This window comes from Bubalus kerabau, chromosome 2 (assembly GCF_029407905.1).
Source record: "Bubalus kerabau isolate K-KA32 ecotype Philippines breed swamp buffalo chromosome 2, PCC_UOA_SB_1v2, whole genome shotgun sequence".
Lineage (NCBI taxonomy): Eukaryota > Metazoa > Chordata > Mammalia > Artiodactyla > Bovidae > Bubalus > Bubalus kerabau.
This window is the reverse complement of record NC_073625.1, coordinates 3,823,086-3,846,865: the sequence shown is the minus strand read 5'-3', so window position 1 is coordinate 3,846,865 and position 23,780 is coordinate 3,823,086. Positions and strand designations below refer to the sequence as shown.

The following is a 23,780-nucleotide window of genomic DNA, read 5'->3' as shown; positions in this document are numbered from 1 at the left end:
ATCCCCAGCCGTGACTCCAGACCCAGAGACAGGTGGTTGGGGGCCAGGCCAGCATGAGGCTGGGAGGGACACTGGCCCCACAAACCCCCGTGGTGCCCGGTGCCCCACAGACCTAGTCAACAGCCCCCTGGCCATCCACACACACCCTCACGACACACCCCGAGCTGCTGCCTTCCTCATGTCTCCACAGCCTCTGATGGCATTCTGCAGGGGAAGCCCGGAGTGTCCCCATGTCAGTGACGTGAGTGCTGGTCAGTCCAGCACTGAGAACCTCCCCGGAATTCGCCGTCTCAGTCTGGAGCTTATGCTAGCCCAAGACGCGAGCATGTGACCTTGTAAACCAAACCAAGAGAGTTGCCTGTGGACGGGACCCCTGCCCACCCCATGCAGCCCGCTCTCAGCTTCCTTGGGCAGGCCGGGAAGCACCCGCAGAGGACACAACAGATGACCATGCATAACTCACTGTCCAGATGCCCTGAGGCCAAGGAAAAGCGAGCTAGGACCGCAAACACCCTCCCCAGAAAAGGCAGCCGTGGAGCCATGAGGGGGGCCGCGTGTCTCGTTTATTTTACTGGAGCATAGCTGGCTTACAGTTGTGTTAACTGCCGCTGTACAGCAGCATGATTCAGTTATGCGTGTGTATGCATTCTTTTCTATATTCTTCCCCACCATGGTGATGCGTGCTCCACTTCCATAACGTGCAGACTCTATAAGCCATGACTCACTGGGTCCTCGTGGGAAGACTCTTCCCTGGGGGAGTTTGCACGGTTGTCCCTTCAAGGCTGTGGTTTTGAAAAGGACGAGAGGACCCACAAGGGGACACAGGGCGTGCAGTCAAGGCTGGGGCCTCTGACAAGGCGGGGTTCTCTCTGGTCTAACGTGGTGACTTTGGACACTGAGACAGGAGGGTAGCGATGACCCCCTGCCAGCAGGTGCCACCAAAGGGATCAGGCTCCTCGGCACCCGGGCAGAGTTAGCTTCTCAAGTCAGGTCACTCCCCAAAGGACCTCCCACGGCGGCCCAACCCCACCCGGCATCACCGCCCCTGTGCCAGGACGCAGTGCCTTCTACTCCCGCCATTCACAAGCCACACCTGGTCCCCTGCCGGGAAGGTTCCTGGCTTCCTTTTTAAAGCCAACATCCAAGGTCCCGTCTTGCAGACAGAATCATCACATTCTCCCCCAAGCCTCCAAATGTACCTTTCTCCCTCCTGTTCAGCTCTGCTGCCCCGAAGGTTCAGGGTTGGTCTGCTCCCCAGGGGCAGGCAACATGAGTGGTTCATCTCGAACGATCTAGGACTTGGGTTGGTTTCTGAGGTCGTGGATGAGGCAGCCCTGGACCAGGGCCTCAGGTGAGGGGCCTCTTCAGCCTCCAGTCTTGCTTCTCAGAAACCATTCTCCTTTCACCCACAAAGGAATCTGCTGCTGGGAGGCCCTGTCCTCTTTGCTACGCACCAAAATCAGCTCTCAGATCTCCTTTTCATTCTTTGCAAGTAGCTCAGAGGTTAAAGCGTCTGTCTGCAATGCGGGAGACCTGGGTTCGATACCTGGGTCGGGAAGATTCCCCTGGAGAAGGAAGGCAACCCACTCCAGTACTCTTGCCTGGAAAATCCCATGGACGGAGGAGCCTGGTGGGCTACAGTCCACAGGGTCGCAAAGAGTTGGACATGACTTAGTAACTTCACTTTCACTTTCACTTTTCTTTTCGTATTCAGTTTATGTCTTTTCCATGCGTGTCTGCGTTTTAACGGGGATCACGGTCTGCAGCTGGAGCGTCGTGTAGCATCTGCTGACGGGTTGTGTGTATGTATGTCTGCGGAGCCCACGAAAATAAACACTGATCTGTCTGTCTGTGTCCTTCATATGTTCCTTGAGTAGACCACACCCCCAAATAGTCGAGATCCACCAAGCTAAAGGAATAGAGCTCTAGAGGAGAATGTTAAGGGGCTCTGTTAGGGAGTTTTAAGGATGGAGTACCCCCTGAGCGTGGAACGCATGCACCGCTTTGTTGCATAATAGAGACGCTGGCTCTCTCCTGAGAGGCTCCTTGGCCCTGAGAACAGAGGCAGCCCCGGGCAGGCTGTGTGCCTTTTGTGTGTTTGCTCTGCCTCTGCGTCTTCTTTGCCAGAGCAGGGACAGTCCCCTTCCGCCAGGCCCAGCAGCACCTCTGCCCTGTCCTCCGCCCACTGACTCACTGAAATTCTCCAACTCCATGGACTGTAGCCCGCCAGGCTCCTCTGCCCGTGGGATTCTCCAGGCAAGAATACTGGAGTGGGTTGCCATGTCCTCCTCCAGGGGATCTTCCTGACCCAGGGATTGAACTCAGGTCTCCTGCATTGCAGGCAGATTCTTTCCTTTCTGAGCTACCAGGAACCCCATGCGGCATAGTCTGGACGCAGTCCCCAAGCCCACAGGGGAGGCGTGGACCCAGAGTCTTCCAAAGTCCCTAAACCTAATTTTTTTTTTTTTAACCTTAAACTTTTTATTTTGTATTGGGGTTTAGCCGATTAACAATGTTGTGATAGTTTCAGGGGAGCAGTGAAAGAACTCAGCCATACATACACGTGTATCCATTCTCCCCCAAACTCCCCTCCCATCCAGGATGCCACGTGACACTGAGCAGAGTTCCCTGTGCTGTAGAGTAGGTCCTTATTGGTCATCCATTTCCAATATGGCCGTGTGTACACGACCTTCTCAAAGTCCGTAACTCTCCCTTCACCCTAGCAACCATAAGTTCGCTTTCTAAATCCACGAGCCCCTTTCCATTTTGTAAGTTCCTTTGTATCTTTTCTTTTTAGACTCCACACAGAAGGGCTGTCATATGTCCATAATAATCCCACTCTCTTTTCAGTTTTGGAGTCCCAGATGGCAACGTTCCATCATGTGTATTTTTAAAATATAAACGCATTTCGTGTGTTTGAGAGGCGAAAGCCCACTTTTTCCTTCCCTTCAAGGGGAATGTTTCGCCCCGGGGGCCCCTGGCCCAGGACAGGGAATGGTGGAACGGGCAGAGGAGGTCCCGGCCCCCAGCCACTCTCGGTGCCACCTCCTGGCACACAGGTCACGTGGCTTGGATCTTCAGCCACTCTTTGTTGGTGGCGTCTGCCTTCCCAGCCAGCTTGTAAAATGGCCTGTAAATTCCATGAGCACCCAGGGCCTCTGGCTTGAACGTGTTTGCATCCCCAGTGTTTATCTCTGGATTAAATACTCATGTCACGTTAATCTCCGTGTCTTCTCGTTTCTACCTCTTAAATGTCATGAGAGTCACTCCCCTATCAGCACCTTCACCGTCATCCACCAAGTTCCAGCTCCCTTCCTCTCTCCCCCAGACCTACCACGGCTTCCTGGCTGGTCTGCTGTCACTCAGCAGCCACTGAGAAATTTTCAGAACTCAGATAGCTTTGGATCACTTCCCTGCTTCAACCTGTGTGATTTGAGGGAATTTCCTAGTTTTTCTACACAAGGCTTGTTTCTTGCAGAGAGGTTCATGGACCTCAGGGGCAAAGGGAGGAGAATAAAGCACTAAATCCTTTGCTGGGGAGAGGCCTGTCATAAAGAAGAGTCTTCAGATACAGGGTCACCTCCACCAAGGAGCCTTTCCAGATTGCCCCCAGTAAAAATGACTTCTTCCCTCGTGGCCCAGTCTGCCCTGAAGAAGACACGTCAGGTGAAACCTGTCTGCACATTTCGCTGGTATAGTGCACTTCTCTCCCTCTGGTAGATTGGAAGCTCCACATGGACAGGCTTAAGTGCTGTCTTTGGACAAAGCCAGCAGTGCTTGGACAGAGTTGGCCCTCTGTTGGGCTAACCAGTCAAACAAATGAATGTCTCATGGGAAAGGAATGTTCGGGTTCAGCAGCGGTTCACTAGGGACTAAGCTAAGGGCACACTCAGTTGGTGCTGAAATGCTGCGGCCGTCAAGGGACCCTCAGCTCCACCGGGCGGCTTGCAGACCCTCACTGGGTCCCGCTGGAGGCCCCTCTTCCCGGGAGCAGCGGGCCTCTTGTAACGGTGGCCTGGGCGGCACTGTGGTCAGTTCCGCTCACATCGCCCCCCACCTCCTCCCCGCGCCCATCACCCTCCCAGGGAGAAGCCCCGAGCTCTTTCCACTTTCCCACGAGTGAAACACTCGGCTTCCTTCCTCTTCAAGCTCTTTGACTTGTTTTCCTCCTTGGATGCCGTGATCCCTGGGATGGCTCCGGAGGGGAGGTTCTGTGCGTCCCCCTCTGCACAGAGCACGGGCTGAGACCCTCCCTGGGGCGCCTGCCTGCTCAGAGCGTTTAGCCACCATCTAAAGCTCGAGAGTTCGTTGCAGGAAATCAGCACCAAATAATATGAAACGCTAGAGTCCTGTAGGAATAGGAACAGAAATATACTATTAATGCTACAGGAGTATTAACAGCTTAGTGCAGTAATAAATGGAGTAGTAACAGGAATGGAGTATACTATTAATACTCTAGTAATGGTCCAGTAAGTACAGTGTAGTCATACTAAAGTGCTATAGTGATAACAGGAATGTGTTGTTTTTTATTGAAGCATAATTGAGGTACAGTGCTGTGTTAGTATCAGGTATATAGCAAAGTACAAAGTACAAGAATGTATTCATGCTGGGAAAATGGAAACAGTACACTATATTGCTTCCGTGGTGGCTCAGATGATAAAGAATCTGCATGCAATGCAGGAGACCTGGGTTCGATCCCTGAGTCAGGAAGATCCCCTGGAGAAGGAAATGGCAGCCCACCCCAGTATTCCTGCCTCGAGAATCCCATGGACAGAGGAGCCTGGCGGGCTGCAGTCCATGGGGTTGCAGAGTCAGACACGACTGAGCGACGAGGCACGGCACAGCACACACACAGTATAGTGTAGTGATGCTAAAGTGCTCTGGTAACTGGAACAGGAGTTATTACTTTTTATTGGCGTATAATTGATTTTCAGTGTTGTGTTAGTTTCAGGTGTACAGCAAAGAGCAGGAACGCGCTATTAGTGCTATGGTAGAAGGAAAACAGTGCTAAAGAGCAAAATCAGGACTAAATCTCATGGTGGTGACAATATATTTTAAGCCTTAATAAGATGTTTTTCCTCATCTGGGCTACTTTCTGCTTCACATACAATAACTTTCTACAGTTCCTATGCTGTTCTATTGAAATTTTTAAAAGAGAGCTATTTTTAAAGTGTTGGTATAGCAAGAATATAACTGGGATTTTGTAGCTTCACCTTCAAGATGCTTAAAAGAACACAGAACTCTTCTGACACATTTGTATTAAGGCTGTGTTTTGATATGGGTGTTATCAGTCGGGATCCCTTTGGTGGCACGGAGTGGAGATCTACCTGGACCCAGCCTGGGTGATGTCTGTCTTGCTCAGGAGGTTTGAGGGGGTGGGGGACACAGCTGGGCTTCCAGGAGACGTGCAGGCAAGGGTTCCAGACCAGAGGGCTTTCTCGTCCCTGCGGTATTCGGTGAATGTCATGCCCGTCCTCTCTCTCACGTTCAGGCTTTTGCCTAGCGGCCGAGAGACATGGCCTCAGGCAGTCTGAGAGTTTTAGCTTCTGATAAATTCTGCCACCGCAGGGATTTGCCTGGTGGTCCAGTGGTTAAGAATCTGCCTGCCATTGCAGAGGACAGGAGTCGGATCCCTGTTCCGGGGAAATCCCCCATGCCATGGGGCAACTCAGCCAGCAAGCTGAGACCACGGAGCTGGCACGCCCAGAGCCTGCGCTCCACGAGAGAAGCCCCCAGAACGAGGAGCCCACCCTCCACAACCAGAAAGTGGCCCCCGCTTGCTGCAGCCAGAGAAAGCCCACCCAGCAACGAAGACCCAGCACGGCTAAAAATAAATAGATATTAACAAACTTCTGCCCCCAAAGATGGAATACACAACCTTCCTCTCTCTTTCTCTTCCTGTCTCCGAACATCCCCCAGAAGCTAGGTGGAGCACTCCGGCTGGCCCAGCAGAGACAAGTTCTTCATCCTCCCCCGGAACATTCAGGAGCCGTGTCCAGTTAGGATGTGGCGGTGTCTGCACGGTGGGAGGGGGTTAAGGGTGGCTCCGTCTCTAAGAACAAGAGGTCTGGACAGTCGCTTCTAGAGGTGTGATCTGAGCTCAGGGGCTCTCAGAACCTGGTTCTCTGATTCCCGGCACAGCTGGCAGTTGAAGGAGACAGCACGGGCTTGTGGCTGGCGACCCCTGAAGTGTCCATCGGCAGCAAGAATGTGTTACCCTAGTAGTTAATCCTCACTCTTGTACCAGACGCCAGTTCAGGGATCCCATCCCATGCCATATCAACTGTCATTCACTTGATTTTATTCACTTGTTCAGCGTGCGTTTCCTGAGTGTCTGTTTTGTATCTTACACTCTGCACATGTCAAATATAAAAATGGCAAAGATGTAGTGCCTGCCACAAAGAGCTTACAGTCTAGTGGGAAAGGCAGCCTCGGAAACATGTGATGACCAAGGTGTGACCATCAGGTCATGAATTCAGGGCCGCGAGGTTAGACGTGGAGACAGCAAAGGAATGCGTGCCTGTGTGCTGTCCTGTCCAACTCTGTGCGACCCCATGGTCTGTAGTCCGCCAGGCTCCTCTGTCCATGGGATTCTCCAGGCAAAAATACCAGAGTGGGTTGCCATTTCCTCCTCCAGGGGATTCTTCCCAACCCAGGGATCAAACCCACATCTCTCATGTCTTCAGCCCTGGCAGGTGGGTTCTTTACCGCCAACACCACCTGGGAAGCCCCAGAGGAGAAGTGGCAAAAAATAAACTCAGGTTGCAGGCACAGGCCCCATGCTCTTCTCAGGATATTCCCTCCCTCCTCCAACGACTCGTGTTTACCCGGCACTTTCACTCACATCCTTTTTCCACCTCAAAAACACCAACTTTGTGACAGGTAGATCAGGTGTTCCTCTCCTCATTTTGCGCGTGAAGAAATCACAATCGCACAGCGAGCTCGTGACAGCCGGCCCTTGAACCCTCGCCCTGGGCTTCCGCACAGTGCCTAAGCCACCCTCCGCCGCTGGATACGGCAGCCCTTCTAGAAAAAGAGCTCTCATCCTGCTCTGGATACGGCAGCCCTTCTAGAAAAAGAGCTCTCATCCTGCTCTGTCCCCGGCAGCACGCAGAAGGGCTCCGGCCCACAGTCAGCAACCGCCGGGGTCATCATCTGTGAGTCCCTCAGCGCTCCGCTCCGCAGGTGCCTCTGGTCCCTGATCCTCCGCGCCTCCGCCCCGCGCTCGTGTGAGCCCACCTCCGCCTGCTGCCCTCGGACCTCACGGATCCGGCGGCGAGAAGGGGCCTCCGCAATGACCGAGGAAAAGCCTAAGATGAGGACATGGATCCGGTTCTCTAGAGCAGGCTGGCTAAGAGTGCACGTGAATCACGTCCAAATGTAGATTTGATGGGGTGGATTTGACGGAGGACCCAAATTTTCTTTCTAGCAAGCTCCCAGCGAAGTTAAACTGCTGCCCCACAGGCCACACCTGGAGACGCAAGGATCTGGGTTGAAGACGCTAACACATCTGAGCCACTCTTGGGAAAAACAGCAAGTGCACTCGACTGGTGCTTTCTTAAAAACTCGAAATGGAAAATAGGCATGTGACCTTGATTGAAATATTACTATAAAGACATGTTTATAGAAGGATCCCTGAGATGAAAGTTGAAAGGTCTTGTAAGCTTACGTGTATGACACAGCCCACCCCTGCTTCACTGTCCTCCGTCCTGAGTTGAAAGTAACAAATCACCTCAAGCTAATTAATGCACGTGCTATTGTTTGGAACAGAAGCCTTATGGAAAACGCAGGTTCTAACCCATGCTCTTTTTCTTGTCTTTTTCTCTATAGGAGATGTCAGTGAAAAAAGGGGCGCAGAATGATTACTAACCCATGACTCCCAACAGTATGACAGGTACCTGTTTTCTTTTTTCTTTGTGTGCCTCCTTTTTTGTTCCACCCAGAGAGACATACAGGCTTCCTGAAAGGCCAACCTGAGTCTTAGCAACAGTTATGTCCAAATCAACGAATGTTATTAAATGCAAATATATCCATATTCTAGTTTCTCTTGAGCTTGTATAAATCTTTTACCTTTTACTGAAGATTTTCATGAAGGGTGGGGAGGCGGGAAGAAAAACACCTAAATATATCCCGTGACTACATCCCAACAAACGCACTTCCGGGTTTCTCAGAAGCTATGAGATGCAGCATCACCAAAAACATGATGAGAGGAAATGGTAATTCCCAGTGAAAGCCTAGTTTTCCTCCTTCTCAGGGTCACCCTCTCACACCTGATACATTTCCTTTCACATTATATAAGAAGTGGCTCTATGTACTCAGTGACCGCTGAGTTCAGGCCTCCTCCTAAATGGAAGACCCAGCAGCAGAGTCAGGATGGAATATGTTCAGAGCACGCAAGGCAAAGTGAGCCAGAAACTCTTAGCAAGGGGCAGAGGAGAGAAAGAACGCCTCCCCACCCCTAGGAACAGAAGGTTGCGATAACACGCATTCTCTGTGCAACCCACAGAGCTGAGATTGCAAGCTCAGAGGCCCCAGTGGCCAGGCAGAAAACACCCAGGCCTGAAACAGCTGGGTGTCAGGAAAGGCAAACGCCCAGGACAGGAGAGCCAGGTTCTCTCCGAAGAGAAAACCCTCCTCCACCCCAGACCATCACCGACAGCAGGGAGGGAGCCCAGTGTGTCCAGAGATTTCAAATTTTCAAGGGAAGCTGGAAATCCAGATTTAGACTGAAATATCCCCGTTTCTAAATATAAGCGGTTAGCATATTAAAAAAAAAAATCAAGGATCCATAGGCCAGTCAAAATATATCTGCTGACTGGACTCGGCCATGGACTGTCAGTTTATAACACACCTTCCAGCCCAGCCCCAACCCTGGGACGTTCGTTTGGTTACCATAGCAGCAGGGCAGGTCCCCACAGACCTCAGCCCTCTGCAAGCTTACACGCCCACTAAAGCCCGTAGCGTACATCTCCAACATCATTCCATGCCTCTCTGCCCATCCACACTCTAGTTCCTTGGAGCAGCCAAAAGACAGAGCACCCGGACACACCAGAGCGATTCACACCTGTAGGAAGTGAAGGCCTGGGAACCCATCTCATCTTCCCAGCTTAGTTCTCAGGAACAGGGACCGAAACACACCCAGCCCCATTTCTATGCCACGGGCAACTCTGCCACCGTAGCATGAAAAGCCATGCTGCTGCTAAGTCGATTCAGTCGTGTCCAACTCTGTGGGACCCCAGAGATGGCAGCCCACCAGGCTCCCCCGTCCCTGGGATTCTCCAGGCAAGAACACTGGAGTGGGTTGCCATTTCCTTCTCCAATGCATAAAAGTGAAAGTGAAGTCGCTCAGTCGTGTCCAACCCTCAGCGACCCCATGGATTGCAGCCTACCAGGCTCCTCTGTCCATGGGATTTTCCAGGCAAGAGTACTGGAGTGGGGTGCCATTGCCTTGGGCGGTACATAAATAGGCTTGGCTGTGTCTCAATAAAACTTTATTTACAAAACAGGCAGCAGGCGAGCATTGGCCCGAGGACCGTTGTTTGCTGACTCTTGTCTAGAAGTCAGGATAGTCTTTGGTTGAGCAGAATCCCCAGGCCAAGCCAGCTCATCTCCAGGACCAAGCTGGGAATCCGGGCTCAGCGTAGGATGGTTCTAGATTAAGCCAGCTTTCAGCCAGTCTGTGGATGCAGAATGCCGTCCCTGCAGGCTGGGCTGGAACCCGTTACCTCCCTGTGGAGGAGGAAGTTTTTGCTTCCCAGCATTTGCTTCATGGCACAGAAATTAACGGCAGTTCTATTTTCAAAAGAAATTGATCCACACACACATATGCTCAGTCTATGCTAATGGGCTCAGCAGAGAAAATCATTGCTGTAGATGCCCTGTTTGTGGATGAAATATAAGTGTCCTTTTTCCTCTGTCTTTTCCTATGGTCTCGAGCTGCGTGTTTATTTTAAGAAATCTAAAAGGAGACCGTAATAAAGCTGTAAGTCATCAGAACTAAGTGCTGGCTTTAGAAGCATAACTTAAAGGGCAAATATGCATATTTTCTGTCTGAAACACATAATGGGCAATATCGCTGTTATGCAATACAGGAAATCAATTAACCTTTATGAAAAGAAAACCAATTTTTAAATTGAACAGGAGTAAGAACATTGAATCTGTTTTGCTAAAACAGCAGACCAGCATTTTCAGATTGGAAAAAAAAAAAGCCTTCAGCCACACCACTTATGAAATTTCTGTATTTTTCATTCACTCAAAAGAAGAATGGTTTATTTTCTGGAGCTACTTAATATCAGCTACAGAGGAGTCATGTCTTGCTGCAGTGTTCTCATTGCTCTGCCTTAACCTACTTAATATTAGGACCATATGAAATCTTCAAAAATACAGATTCTTAGAGGGGAGGAAGGAAGTGCCCTGATACCATATTTTATTGCAACGGTTCCCAACCTTTTTGACATCAGGGACTGGTTTCGTGCAAGATGGTTTTTCCACAGACCAGGGTGGGAGAAGGATGGTTTCAGGATGGCTCAAGCACAGTAGCGTTCATGCTTTTACGATCCTGTGTGTGCTGCGTGCTGAGTCACTTCCGTCGTGTCCAACTCTGCGACCCCATGGACTGTAGCCCGCCAGGCTCCTCTGCCCGTGGGATTCTCCAGGCTAGAATACTGGAGTGGGTTGCCACGCCCTCCTCCAGGGGATCTTCCCGACCCAGGGATCAAGCCCACATCTCTCACATCTCCTGCACTGACAGGTGGGTTGTCTCCACTAGGGCCTCCTGGGAGGGCCTGGAGCCTATAGGAGATCCTCCTGGGAGGGCCTGGAGCCTATAGGAGATCCTCCTGGGAGGGCCTGGAGCCTATAGGAGATCCTCCTGGGAGGGCCTGGAGCCTATAGGAGATCATATATGATCCTGCGTCGGATCGTGCTAAGCTGACAGGAGGCAGACCTCAGGCGGTAACACAAGCAATGGGGGCAGCTGTGAATACAGACGATTTCTGCTCTCGCCCCTGCTCGCCTTCTGGTGCTTAACAGCCCATGAACCAGCAGTGGCCTGTGGCCCTGGGGGTTGGGAACGCCCGTTTTCCTGGTCTGGTATTAAGCACAGCTTCCTAGGCAATCTGAGGGGACTCTGCTAACATTTATGTCGTTGTAATGAGCTCCACTTTGCATAAAATCATGATTCGCACCATAGGAGAGTTGGTTCTAAGATATGAATGTCTATAATTTTAAATACCCAAGTGAGAGGTTTTGAGCCTTGATGAGATGGGAGCTAAGAACTGGGACTCCTGGAAACGTGCCTGGAGAGGCAGAAACGGGGCTGTTCCGTGTGCTCCGAGCTGGTTCAGGGAGTCAGGGTGGGACAGGAGGTCAGCCCACGATGAGGCTGCCCCGTGAATCACAGGCCTCCCAGCGGAGGGACCCATGCCTCTTCTTCGTGGCCCATTGTGCCTCCATCTGACCCGCGGTGACCTTGGCCCTCTCCTTTCTCTCGCTCGAGGAATCCTATTCCGTGTGTCCTGGGGCGAGGGGAGGAGGGCGGGATGTGACAGACCAGAGCCCCCAGTCCTCGGCCCAGGGCGTTCACCGTGAGAGCCTCGGAGAGTTTCCATGCTTGTGTTTGTGTGTGTTTGCTTTTTCAAAGAGGAGAACAAGCATATTTGTTGGTGGTGGTATGCGGGCGTGAAGGGGAGGGTTCTTCGACCTCCCCAGCATCTTGTGTAGGGGGGAGGTTGGGGGCAACAGAAGAGGCAGTAGGTGGGGCACAAGCCCCGCTCTGCCCTACAGAGAAGACTGATCTGATACCTTCCATCACGGCCCCTTGTCCTCATTCGTTAAATAGGATGAAAATTTACATTTCTTACTACTCCTGAGGTTGAAATGCTTTTGCATGTTTGTTGGCCACTTGTGTCTCTTCATCCATAACTTGCTGGCCCATATGCATTGTCCAGTTGCCCACTGTGGATTTTGTATTCTCATTACTTGAACAAGCATTCATTATATTCAAGATAATAACCATGCAAGTCACCTAATCTCCCTAGAGCTTCAATTCCTTATCAATTAAATGAGAAAGTGAGACTAGCTCATCTCTAATTCTGCCTCCACTCTTAAGATTAGGTTGCACTTAGATTTGAACATCTATAAATCACATTTTCTTAAAGTCAGGCATGAGTAACTTGATGGTTGAGTGTAGAGAAAAAAGGCGCCCTGGAGAAAGGTTTTTTGTGTTTTGAGACCATGTTAATGGATAGGTTTTTATGAGTCAAACAACACATCTAAGTTGGGAAAGGTTGGTGTTTTATCATGAAAGAAAGTGAAGTGCTAGTCACTCAGTCGTGTCTAACTCTTTGTGACCCCATGGACTGTAGCCCGCCAGGCTCCTCTGTCTATGGAATTCTCCAGGCAAGAATACTGGAGTGGGTTGCCATCCCCTTCTCCAGGGGATCTTCCTGGCCCAGGGATCGAACCTGGGCCTCCTGCATGGCAGGCAGACTGTCTACTGGCTAAGCCACTAGGGTTTTATTGTGAAGCCCATGGCATTTTCCAAGGTGGCCGTCTTAGTGTAGACTCTCCCTGATGACCACTCCATCCCTTCAGAGATGGAACCACAGATGAGCTCCTGTCCTGTGACCTCTGTGACCTCTGTAGGTTACCCCCTCACAGGGTCAGAGGTTGTTCACAGCCAGATAAGGACACCACTCAGAGAGAGCAAATGCTAACAGCTTGCATGTTGTTAGCATTTCCCATCAATATAAATGCTCTTCTAAAATAAGATTCTGTTCACAGCTACTTAGTGACCCATAAAACAGTGATACAGACCCTGCATGTCTGGCTTTTAATATAATATTATTATAAATAATGTTATAATGAACCTCAGTATAAATAATTTGACATCAATCATTATTTTCACAGGATAGATTCTCCTAAGTTAAAAAAAAGAAAGAAAGAAAATTCTGGGTCCAAGGAACTGAACATCTTTAAAAACCTTTTCTATTGACAAGTTGTAGCCAGGTTACTGGACCAAACAGCAGTTCAATGTCCATTTAATCACATACCCTCTAACTTTGGAGATTTTCAGTAGTTTACTTTTGAGAAAGGCAATTAATTAGGCAAAGTTTTACCATAGTTTGTATCAAAGTTTTCCAAAACTTTACATGTTTCTTATTAATAATAGATTTGACTATATACACACACACACAATTGGCCACTTAAATGTCTTCTTTTGTAACTTTTCTATTGTACTGTTAGTCTTTTTCTTATAATTTATATATTAAGGATTTAATTTATCATGTCATAAATGTTACAAAACTTTTTCCCATTTCAGTATCCATCTCTCCTTTTTGTTTATGGCAATATTTGACCTTTTAAAAATGTGTCTTCTTTTGAAGTAATTTCATACTAACAGAAAGTTTGTGAGATGAGTTCAGAGAATACCCAGAGTCCTCAAATGTTAACCTTTTATCACGTTTGCTTAATTCTTTTCTCTCTCTTTCTTGGTGTGTATAATTTCTATTTTGTACTGTTTACAGGTGAGCTGTGAACGTGATGCTATGACATTCCTGACAAACAGAAATTTCCAGTTTAGATACAGGGAGCTCTAGTGAGGTGTCATTTTAGGACTTCTGTCTCTGTTCTCCAGCTAAGAAGTCTCTTGGGGCAGAACTCAGTGGGTCCTTAGGATGTGTTAGTACTTCTACTCCAACACATAGTTCTTTCCACTTAGACACAGGCATGACTGGTTAAGGGGGAAGGTTATCTCAACAAGCACCCTTTATGAACCAACCACACCCCCATGGCACCCTGGCCCTAGCCTCAGAGGGCAGGGCAGGGAAACCCGGCAGAGCTGGCTGTCCATCTGTCCTTCCTGCCAAAGTCAGGACAGCCACACCCAGGTCTGCGCACTGGTCTCCCAGCAAGGGCCGTGCACAGAGGCCAGACATGGCTTCGCTTCCTTCCCCACGTTGCTCCGTGAACCAGGAGCTTGAACTGTCCGGTTATGCACTCCTGGCGTAATTACTCGGAAGGGGCATCTGAAGCCTTAGTGCACTTTCTTCTGAATTCCTGTTTCCCCAGTCATGGCCAAAAATAAAACGTGGCCTCAAATTTCAGAGAGCCAGCTACGCACATGACAATGTGGCCACAGATAGTTTTGGAGAAAGAAAAATATCAATTTGCCCAGATAGCTAGCTCTGCTGTCAGAGGTGGTTGTTGTATGTGTGTGCGAAGTCATGTCTGACTCTTAGTGACCCCATGGACTGCAGCCCACCAGGCTCCTCTGTCCACGGGGTTCTCCAGGCAAGAATATTGGAATGGGTTGCTATTTCCTCCTCCAGGGGATCTTCCTGACCCAGGAATTGAACCCGTGTCTCTTATGTCTCCTGGTGCCAATCACAAATGGAAACCTGGCTTTTATCTCTTGGGTATTTAGCCCAGGAAGCAGTGGGGCCTCTTGCCCCTCCCCAGCATGGTGGTGATGGTTGCTGCTGCCGTTCAGTCCCTAAGTCCTGTCTGACAGGTTGCCACCCCATGGACTGTAGCATGCCAGGTTCCATGGGGTTCTCCAGGCAAGAATACGGGAGCGGGTTGCTTTTCTTTCTCCAGGGGATCTTTCCTACCCAGGGATCGAACGTGGGTCTGCTGCATTGGCAGGTGGATTCTTTACCATTAATCACCAAGGAAGCATGAGTCCCCTCCTCAAAGCAACCAAAATCTCACCACAGGTCAGCAAGAAAGGAAACGCCAGGCTTCCCAAATACGTTGAGGGCAAGCAGGGGGCTGCAGCAGACGAATCACAGAGACCTTTTAAATTAAAACCCTCCCCATCCATCTCTTCTTTTCACTCCTCAGGTAGCTGCGGAAGCCCCAGGGGAGTTGTGGGGCTGCAGACCCCGCCCCGAGCCGGGAGTCCAGCCCCCACGCCGGGAGCCCCACCCCTTCAAGCCGGGAGCCCCGCCCCCAGCCAGGAGCCCCGCCCCCACACCGCCCCTTCTCCACCGGCCCACTCCCTCCGGAGAGGGTGGCCCCTCGCACCGCTTCTCCCGTGTCCGTCCCCCTCTGAGACCCCACTCAGCAAAACAGAGCTTCCTGTCTAAGGAGCTCACCTGAGAAACGAATGGAAAACCGTGACTGCTTATCATTTTACATTTTCCCCCATCACACACCAAACAGAAGAGTGAGAGCCCCTGCCGGCTGTCCCGCCTCTGGAAGAGAGGAGACCAGCACCTCAGCTCTAGGTTCCCTCCATGTTCCCCCATAACAAGGGAAAATCAGGGAAACCACACACACACACACACACACACACACGGGTTCCATCCTGGCTTGGGGAAGTCCTGCATGCCCTGCAGCCAAAAAAAAAAAAAAAAACCCTTCACACACAGAAAGAAAATTTCTGTGCAGCTCACACATTCTTTTCTTTAACACGATAGCAAATACTTTTTCTCAGGGACTAGGAGGCACAGTGACACTTTCTACAGTAGGAATGGATACAGGATGCTGGACCTTAGTCCATCATCCTCCTGAGGAAGAGCTGGCCTCTTGGACTCTGTCTCTTTCTCCCTCCCATCCCTCACCTCCTTAACTTCCTGAACTGCTCCCGGAAGAGAGACTTCCTCCCGAAAAATACGGGACTTTGTGAAGGAAACCAAATTCATGACATCTCACCAAATTCAGCCAGATTCGTGAAAACCTTCCCTCAAAATTTCCTGGGCACCCAAAGACATTTGCTTCTGGACCACTTTCCAAATTTGAGCTGCAGCCAGAGGGGGCTCAGAAAGATGACATGTAAAAAAAAAAAAAAAAAGGACGTTATGAATTGAAAGGTGGGAACATGAGAGTAAAGGAAAAATGTATTTCCTGTTCAGCAACCCCTGTACTGTCGCCCAGAAGCCCCTTTACAATATTTGTCTTCTAGACCCCCACACCTGGCCCTCTCTCCCTGCCCCACCCCATTGTCGCCAGCATCACCATCTCCCCTCAGCATCCGCCATCCTGACAAACTCATCTCTGCTCCCTCAAGCCCCCCGTAACCAGGAACTGCCCACAGCTCTCGACTCAGCTTCTGCTGATGGTCACAAATATCAACCCTAACCTGGCAGAGTCCTGTTCTTTCAGGATGGATCTTCCTCCCTGTTCTCCCAAAGTCCTTCAGAAGAACTGAAAGTCATTTTTTTCCCAGCAGTAATCTGGCCCCTAATGAACACGTGATGTGTTTTTGTTTGAAATGAGCCAAGAGTTACTTTTCTGTGCCACCCCCAGCTGACAATCCCAGGCTCATGTTTTATCCCTCTTGGCTTTTAAGTCATGGCCATCATGACATTCTTGCTCTGGAATTTTCTGTGCTGTAGAAAGGAAACTAGTGCAGACCTCCAGCTGTCCAGCCTGTGGGATGCAGGCGCATCTGCTGTGGTGCAGATGCAGAGCTGAGAGTCATCCCTCCAGCCCTCACACTTCATACATCAGCAGGCAAAGGGGACCACAGTGAAGTCACCTGCCCAAGGTCACTACAGCAGACAGTTGAGTGTTTGGACACTCTGCTCCCAAATCGTAGTAAACTGTGGGTTAAATGACTTTAGTTATCAAGTCTCATTTTTTTTTCTTTTCAATTTATTTCCATTACATTTCCATCACCATTGCCTTGTTTATTTCTTTCTTTTTTACTTTCTGCCCATGCCGTGCCACGTGTGGAATCTCAATTCCCGGACCAGGGATAGAACCTGAGCCCTCTACAGTGCAAGCACAGGGTCTTTAAAAAACAATTATTTATTATAATTGGAGGCTAGTTACTTTACTATATTGTAGTTGTTTTTGCCATACATTGACATGAATCAGCCATGGGTGTACATGTGTCCCCCCGTCCTGAACCCCCTCCTGCCTGCCTCCCCACCCCATCCCTCTGGGTTGTCCCAGAGCACCGGCTTTGAGTGCCCTGCTTCATGCATTGAACTTGGACTGTTCATCTGTTTCATATGTGGTAATATACATGTTTTGATGCTATTCTCTCAAACTATCCCACCCTCATCTTCTCCCACAGAGTCCAAAAGTCTGTTCTTTACATCTGTGTCTCTTTTGTTGTCTTGCATATAGGGTCATCATTACCATATTTCTAAATTCCATATATATGTGTTAATACACTGTATTGGTGGTTTTCTTTCTGACTTACTTCACTGTGTATAATAGGCTCCAGTTTCATCCAACTCATTCAGTTCAGTTCAGTCACTCAGTCATGTCCGACTATTTGCGACCCCATGAACTGCAGCACACCAGGCCTCCCTCTCCATCACCAACTCCTGGAGTCCACCCAAACCCATGTGCATTGAGTTGGTGATGCTATCCAACCATCTCATCCTCTGTCGTCCCTTTCTCCTCCTGCCTTCAATCTTTCCCAGCATCAGGGTCTTTTCCAATGAGTCAGCTCTTCGCATGTGGTGGCCAAAGTGTTGGAGTTTCAGCTTTAACATCAGTCCTTCCAATGTATATTCAGGACTGATCTCCTTTAGGATGGACTGGTTGGATCTCCTTGCAGTCCAAGGGACTTGCAAGAGTCTTCTCCAACACCACAGTTCAAAAGCATCAATTCTTCGGTACTCAGCTTTCTTTTTAGTCCAACTCCATACATGAACACTGGAAAAACCATAACCTTGACTAGATGGACAGTTGTTGGGAAAGTAATGTCTCTGCTTTTTAATATACTGTCTAGGTTGGTCATAACTTTCCTTCCAAGGAGTAAGCGTCTTTTAATTTCATGGCTACAATCACCATCTGCAGTGATTTTGGAGCCCAAAAATAAAGTCAGCCACTGTTTCCACTGTTTCCCCATCTATTTCCCATGAAGTGATGGAACAGGATGCCATGATCTTCGTTTTCTGAACGTTGAGCTTTAAGCCAACTTTTTCACTCTCCTCTTTCACCTTCATCAAGAGGCTTTTTAATTCTTCACTTTCTGCCATAAGGGTGGTGTCATCTGCATATCTGAGGTTACTGATATTTCTCCCAGCAATCTTGATTCCAGCCTGTGCTTCCTCCAGCCCAGCATTTCTCATGATGCACTCTGCATATAAGTTAAATAAGCAGGGTGACAATATACAGCCTTGACGAACTCCTTTTCCTATTTGAAACGAGTCTGTTGTTCCATGTCCAGGTCTAACTGTTGCTTTCTGACCTGCATACAGGTTTCTCAAGAGGCAGGTCAGGTGGTCTGATATGCCTATCTCTTGAAGAATTTTCCAATTTATTGTGATCCACAATGTCAAAGACTTTGGCATAGTCAATAAAGCAGAAATAGATGTTTTTCTGGAACTCTCTTGCTTTTTCCATGATCCAGTAGATTTGGCAATTTGATCTCTGGTTCCTCTGCCTTTTCTAAAACCAGCTCAAACATCTGGAAGTTCACAGTTCACATATTGCTGAAGCCTGGCTTGGAGAATTTTGAGCATTACTTTACTAGCGTGTGAGATGAGTGCAATTGTGCGGTAGTTTGAGCATTCTTTGGCACTGCCTTTCTTTGGGATTGGAATGAAAACAGACATTTTCCAGTCCTGTGGCCACTGCTGAGTTTTCCAAATTTGCTGGCATATTGAGTGCAGCACTTTCACAGCATCATCTTTCATGATTTGAAGTAGCTCAACTGGAATTCCATCACCTCCACTAGCTTTGTTCGTAATGATGCTTCCTAAGGCCCCTTTGACTTCACATTCCAGGATGTCTGGCTCTAGTTGAGTGATCACACTGTTGTTATTATCCAGGTGGTGAAAATCTTTTTTGCAGTTTTTCTGAGTATTCTTGCCACCTCTTCTTAATATCTTCTGCTTCTGTTAGGTCCCTACCATTTCTGTCCTTTATTGAGCCCATCTTTGCATGAAATGTTCCCTTGGTATCTCTAATTTTCTTTTTTTTTTATTTAAATTTATTTATTCTAATTTTCTTGAAGTGATCTTTAGTCTTTCCCATTCTATTGTTTTCCTCTATTTCTTTGCATTGATCGCTGAGGAAGGCTTTCTTATCTCTCCTTGCTATTCTTTGAAACTCTGCATTCAGATGCTTATATCTTTCCTTTTCTCCTTTGCTTTTCACTTCCCTTCTTTTCACAGCTATTTGTAAGGCCTCCTCAGACAACCATTTTGCTTTTTTGCATTTCTTTTTCTTGGGGATGGTCTTGATTCCTGTCCCCTGTACAATGTCACGAACCTCCACCCATAGTTCATCAGGCAATCTGTCCAACTCATTAGAACGGACTCAAATGGGTTCTTTTTAATAGCTGAGTAATATTCCATTGTGTATACGTACCACAACTTCCTTATCATCTGTCGATGGACATCTAGGTTGCTTCCATGTGCTAGCCATTGTAAACAGTGCTGCGATGAACATTGGGGTACACGTGTCTCGAAAGCACAGTCTTAACTGGACTGCCTTGGAAGTCCCACCATTGCTTTCCAAGTATATCTTTAAAACGCTGCCATGCAGAGAGTTACTTTAAAAGACATTTTTCTCACCATATAACCTTTTAGAAGTCCAATCTTACAGAGCTTTTGATTGCCCACTATTTTCTTTTTGGAATTAAAGACAATAATTAATTTGTGGAGAAGCAAAAAAGAACGTAATAGTGGGGTTCACATTACATTGGAGTGAAGCAAAAGTGTTAGTCGTTCAGTCATGTCTAACTCTTTGCGACCCCATGGACTGTAGCCCACCAGGCTCCTCTGTCCATGGGATTCTCCAGGCAAGAATACTGGAGTGGGTTGCCATGCCCTCCTCCAGGAGATCTTCCTGACCCAGGGATCAAACCTGGGTCTCTTGCATTGCAGGTGGATTCTTTACCATCTGAACCCCCAGGGTTACTGAGGTCTCATTTTGTTTTTCTTAACTGAAGTTCTTACTCTTTATCATGCTAAGATGTGTGTATATAATGAGTTTCCATGGAAGCTGGATTAAGCAGTTTGCCCTCAACTTATCAAAGCAGAGTCCCCTCTTTGGTGGAGGACAGACAGCCTTGTTCTGCTCAGATCTGCATGCACATTCCAGTCCCCTTGGGAGCTTTGTAAGATCTCGATGCTCATGGCACCCCCAGACCAACCTAATCAGACTGTCTAGGTGTGGATTCAAGATCCAGTGTTCTTTTAAAACTGTCCAGGTGCTTCTGAAGCATAACTCAGTCTGAGAACCTCAATCTGGACACAGTGGGTCTCAGCCCAGACTGCCCACCCTAGTTACCTATTTGAAAATACCAGTGCCCACACTCTGCCTGAGAGTCCAGCCCACTGGGTCTAGAGTGGAGCCTCTGGCATCTTTGTGTTTTTTTAACTCCTCTAGTGATTCTAACGCACATCTAAGTGTTGAGAAAAGAACAGGTATTCTCAAACTTGGTGGTGAGGTATCAGAATCATTGGAAATTTTGGTTATAAAAAAAGGCAAAACAGCTCCATTCCTACAGCTTAGGTAATGACAAGGACCTGGGCCTCTGGGTTCCTTACTGGCTCTTCAAGTGATTCTGATATACACAGAAGCTTAGCAACCACCCATCTAGCAGGGTGTGTTCTTTTTCCATGTCAGATATCTTTGGGGAAATGCTTTCTAACATTCATTCTAACATTTATAACATTCTGGCATTTCCTCTGAGGACCTACAAAAGACATCTAAAATATCACCATTAATCTAAGGTTCCAGGCTTCCCAGGTGGCTCAGTGGTAAAGAATCCTCCTGCCAATGCAGGAGACACGAGTTAAGTCCCTGGGTCAGGAAGATCCCCTGGAGAAGGAAGTGGCAGCCTACTCCAGTATTCTGGCCTGGGAAATCCCACGGACAGAGGAGCCTGGTGGGCTATAGTCTGTGGGACTGCAAAAGAGTCAGACACAACTTAGCAACTAAACAGCAATCTAGGGTGAACAGGGACAAACTGAGACATGATCAGCGGTGCTCTGCTCTTATTGGCGGCTCGTCACACTCACCCAGGAACGACAAGCCCACTGCATCTGCAGTCGCATCTGACCAGTGGACTGCAGCGTCTCATTTGCCTCAAAGGCCTACTGGGGCAGGAGCCCCTCCAGATCACACGGTCATCAAGTCCTTCAGGAATGGACTTCAAGGGCAGCCACAAGGAAACTTCCTTCTCTGGCCTACAAATTCTTGTAAATGATCAGCTCATGCACTGAGCTCCGAAGGCCACCCCACGCTTCTTTAGTGAGTAGCTTGGGTTGTTTGAAACTTTTAGTTATGGAGTTTGTTCCCCCCCAAGAAGAGTTTTTTTTTCATAGACTTTTTGCAACCCCCTGGACTGTTCCTCAGAACCTGCCAGGTTCCTCTGTCCATGGAATTCTCCAGAAACCAGAATACAGGAGTGGGGTGCCTTTCCCTTCTCCAGGATGTATATTAAATGACTACCATTTTAGGCCTCAAGAGAATGTGGCTGTGTGGGGGCAGTCCCCACAGCATTATGGTTCTGGACTGCGCCTTTGACTCACTTGGTGGTGTTGTTGTTGTTTAGTTTTTAAGTCATGTCCAACTCTTTTGTGACCCCATGGACTGTAACCTTCCAGGCTACAAGGATTTCCCAGGCAAGAATAATGGAGTGGGTTGCCATTTCCTTCCTTTCTGCCAAGACCCTCTTGTTAATCCTTAACCTTCTACCTCCCTTAAACCCTGTACCTTTAAGCATTTTATCTGCCAAATTTCATTTTCCTTTGATCCCAAGCCAGGGATTGAACCTGGGTCTCCTCCATTGGTAGATGGATTCTTTACCACTCAGCCATTAGGGAAGCCCTAAGGAGCTTTAAAGACTCCTGATGATTTTTCCAGTAGTCAAGTATGGATGTGAGAGTTGGACTATAAAGAAAGCTGAGCGCCAAAGAATTGATGTTTTTGAACTGTGGTGTTGGAGAAGACTCTTGAGAGTCCCTTGGACTGCAAGGAGATCCAACCAGTCTATCCTAAAGGAGATCAGTCCTGGGTGTTCATTGGAAGGACTGATGCTGAAGCTGAAACTCCAATACTTTGGCCACTGGATGTGAACTGATTCATTTGAAAAGACCTTGATGCTGGGAAAGATTGAAGGTGGGAGGATAAGGGGATGACAGAGGATGAGATGGTTGGATGGCATCACCAACTCGATGGACATGGGTTTGAGTAAGCTCCAGGAGTTCGTGAAGGACAGGAAAGCCTGGCATGCTGCAGTCCATGGGGTCACAAAGAGTCAGACATGACTAAGCAACTGAACTGACTGCCTGATGCTGAAAATGCTGAACTTTTCTCAAAAAAGGTGATGAGGATGGTGGATGGAGGTAAATCTTCTAACACAGGGTGAGGCCCCTTGGGGCTCAGCTGAAACTAGTCATCCTCAGGCTATACCTGGCCCAGGTAGGCTCTAGACATTAGAGACAGTCAGTTTAATGGTGAGAAGTGGCCCATAGAATTACTGCACCACAGTGGAACAAAACAGACGTAAATGAATGTTTGCAGGTTTTTAAATGCAGGTGAGCTTACATTTTTCCAGCTTTGCTTGGCTCAGTCCCATAATTCCTGCCTTCTCTTTAGGATCCCATTCAAATTTCACTTCTTGTTTAGGATTTCCTGAAAGAACTTTCTGTACCAAGTGAGAGCCAAGAAATACCTTTGTTAGTCTTTATTATTTTATGGAATGATATATTGAATGAAGGAGTCACCTAAACATAACATATGAAGCAAACAATTCCTGCAAAAGGAAGTAGATAATTTTTAATACAATCTCTTCCTTTCTGCAGTCCCTGATAAAATAAGCATCTAAAAACACTGGTTGGCAGTATCAATATTTCATTTTCGATGGGCATGGGTTCCTATGCCAGCAAGACAAAGGGTCCGTACCGCTCACATGTTCCTGGACAGCTGCACTCCCCAGGAGGTGGGACAGAGCAGGACATAATCACACAGAGGGGCAGAAAATGGGAAGAGACACACATCCCCCTGCAGCTGCTGCTGCTAAGTTGATTCAGTCGTGTCCGACTCTGTGTGACCCCATAGACGGCAGCCCACCAGGCTCCCCCGTCCCTGGGATTCTCCAAGCAAGAACAGTGGATTGGGGTGCCATTGCCTTCTCCCATCCCCCTGCAGCTGCCAGTAAGCTAACAATGCACTGGTTTCCCATTGTTAGATTGCATTCTGTCTGTGTAGTGTCAAATCGTGGTTCCCACTTTTCTGCCAAGACTCTCTTGTTAATCCTTAACCTTCTACCTCCCTTGAACTCTGTGCTTTAAAGCATTTTTATGCACCAAATTGCATTTTCTTCTTTGGGGATGGGGGGGTGGGGTGCAGGGAGGCAGCGACTGGGATAGTAGTTCCCTGACCAGGAATTGAACCCTCACCCCTGGGAACACGAAGTCTTAACACTGAGCCCCCAGAGAAGTCCCAGACTGCATTTTCTAAGAAACAGAATTCATTGCCTATTTTCAGTCACCGAAAACATATATAATCCGATATTTTTGATGAGCAGGATGAAATGACCAATATTTCCATACAACCTATAGAAAAAAAATTATTTTTCCAAAACCAGATGACTTAAAGGTTTTCATGAAAGTGGCATAAGCTACCTCGTATTATTCTATAGTTTCCCTTGGGCCTTATTCAAACTTTTTAAATTGCTCTTAGTTTGCCCAATACTACTTTTATGAACCTCAGGTTAAGGGCCATTCAGAATGATAAAATCCTGAATGCTCTGTACTCCAATTTTCTCAACTCTAAGTAGGAATTATGCCCCTATATTATTCAACTAAATAGAACTGTAAATGAAGCCATCAGAATACCAATTACTGCTGGCACCACCT

At 48.2% G+C, this 23,780-nt stretch overlaps 1 protein-coding gene across 13 annotated transcripts in view; it reads left to right on the top strand.

The window, feature by feature from the left end:
- Positions 1-23,780, top strand: part of THRB (thyroid hormone receptor beta) — a 444,462-nt gene that overhangs the window by 311,678 nt on the left and 109,004 nt on the right. For all 13 annotated transcript variants that reach the window (XM_055566908.1, XM_055566903.1, XM_055566907.1 and 10 more), the window contains one exon: positions 7,831-7,894. In XM_055566908.1, coding sequence (XP_055422883.1) covers positions 7,873-7,894 — 22 coding nt within the window. In that variant the 5' untranslated portion in view covers positions 7,831-7,872. The remainder of the gene's footprint in view (positions 1-7,830; positions 7,895-23,780) is intronic.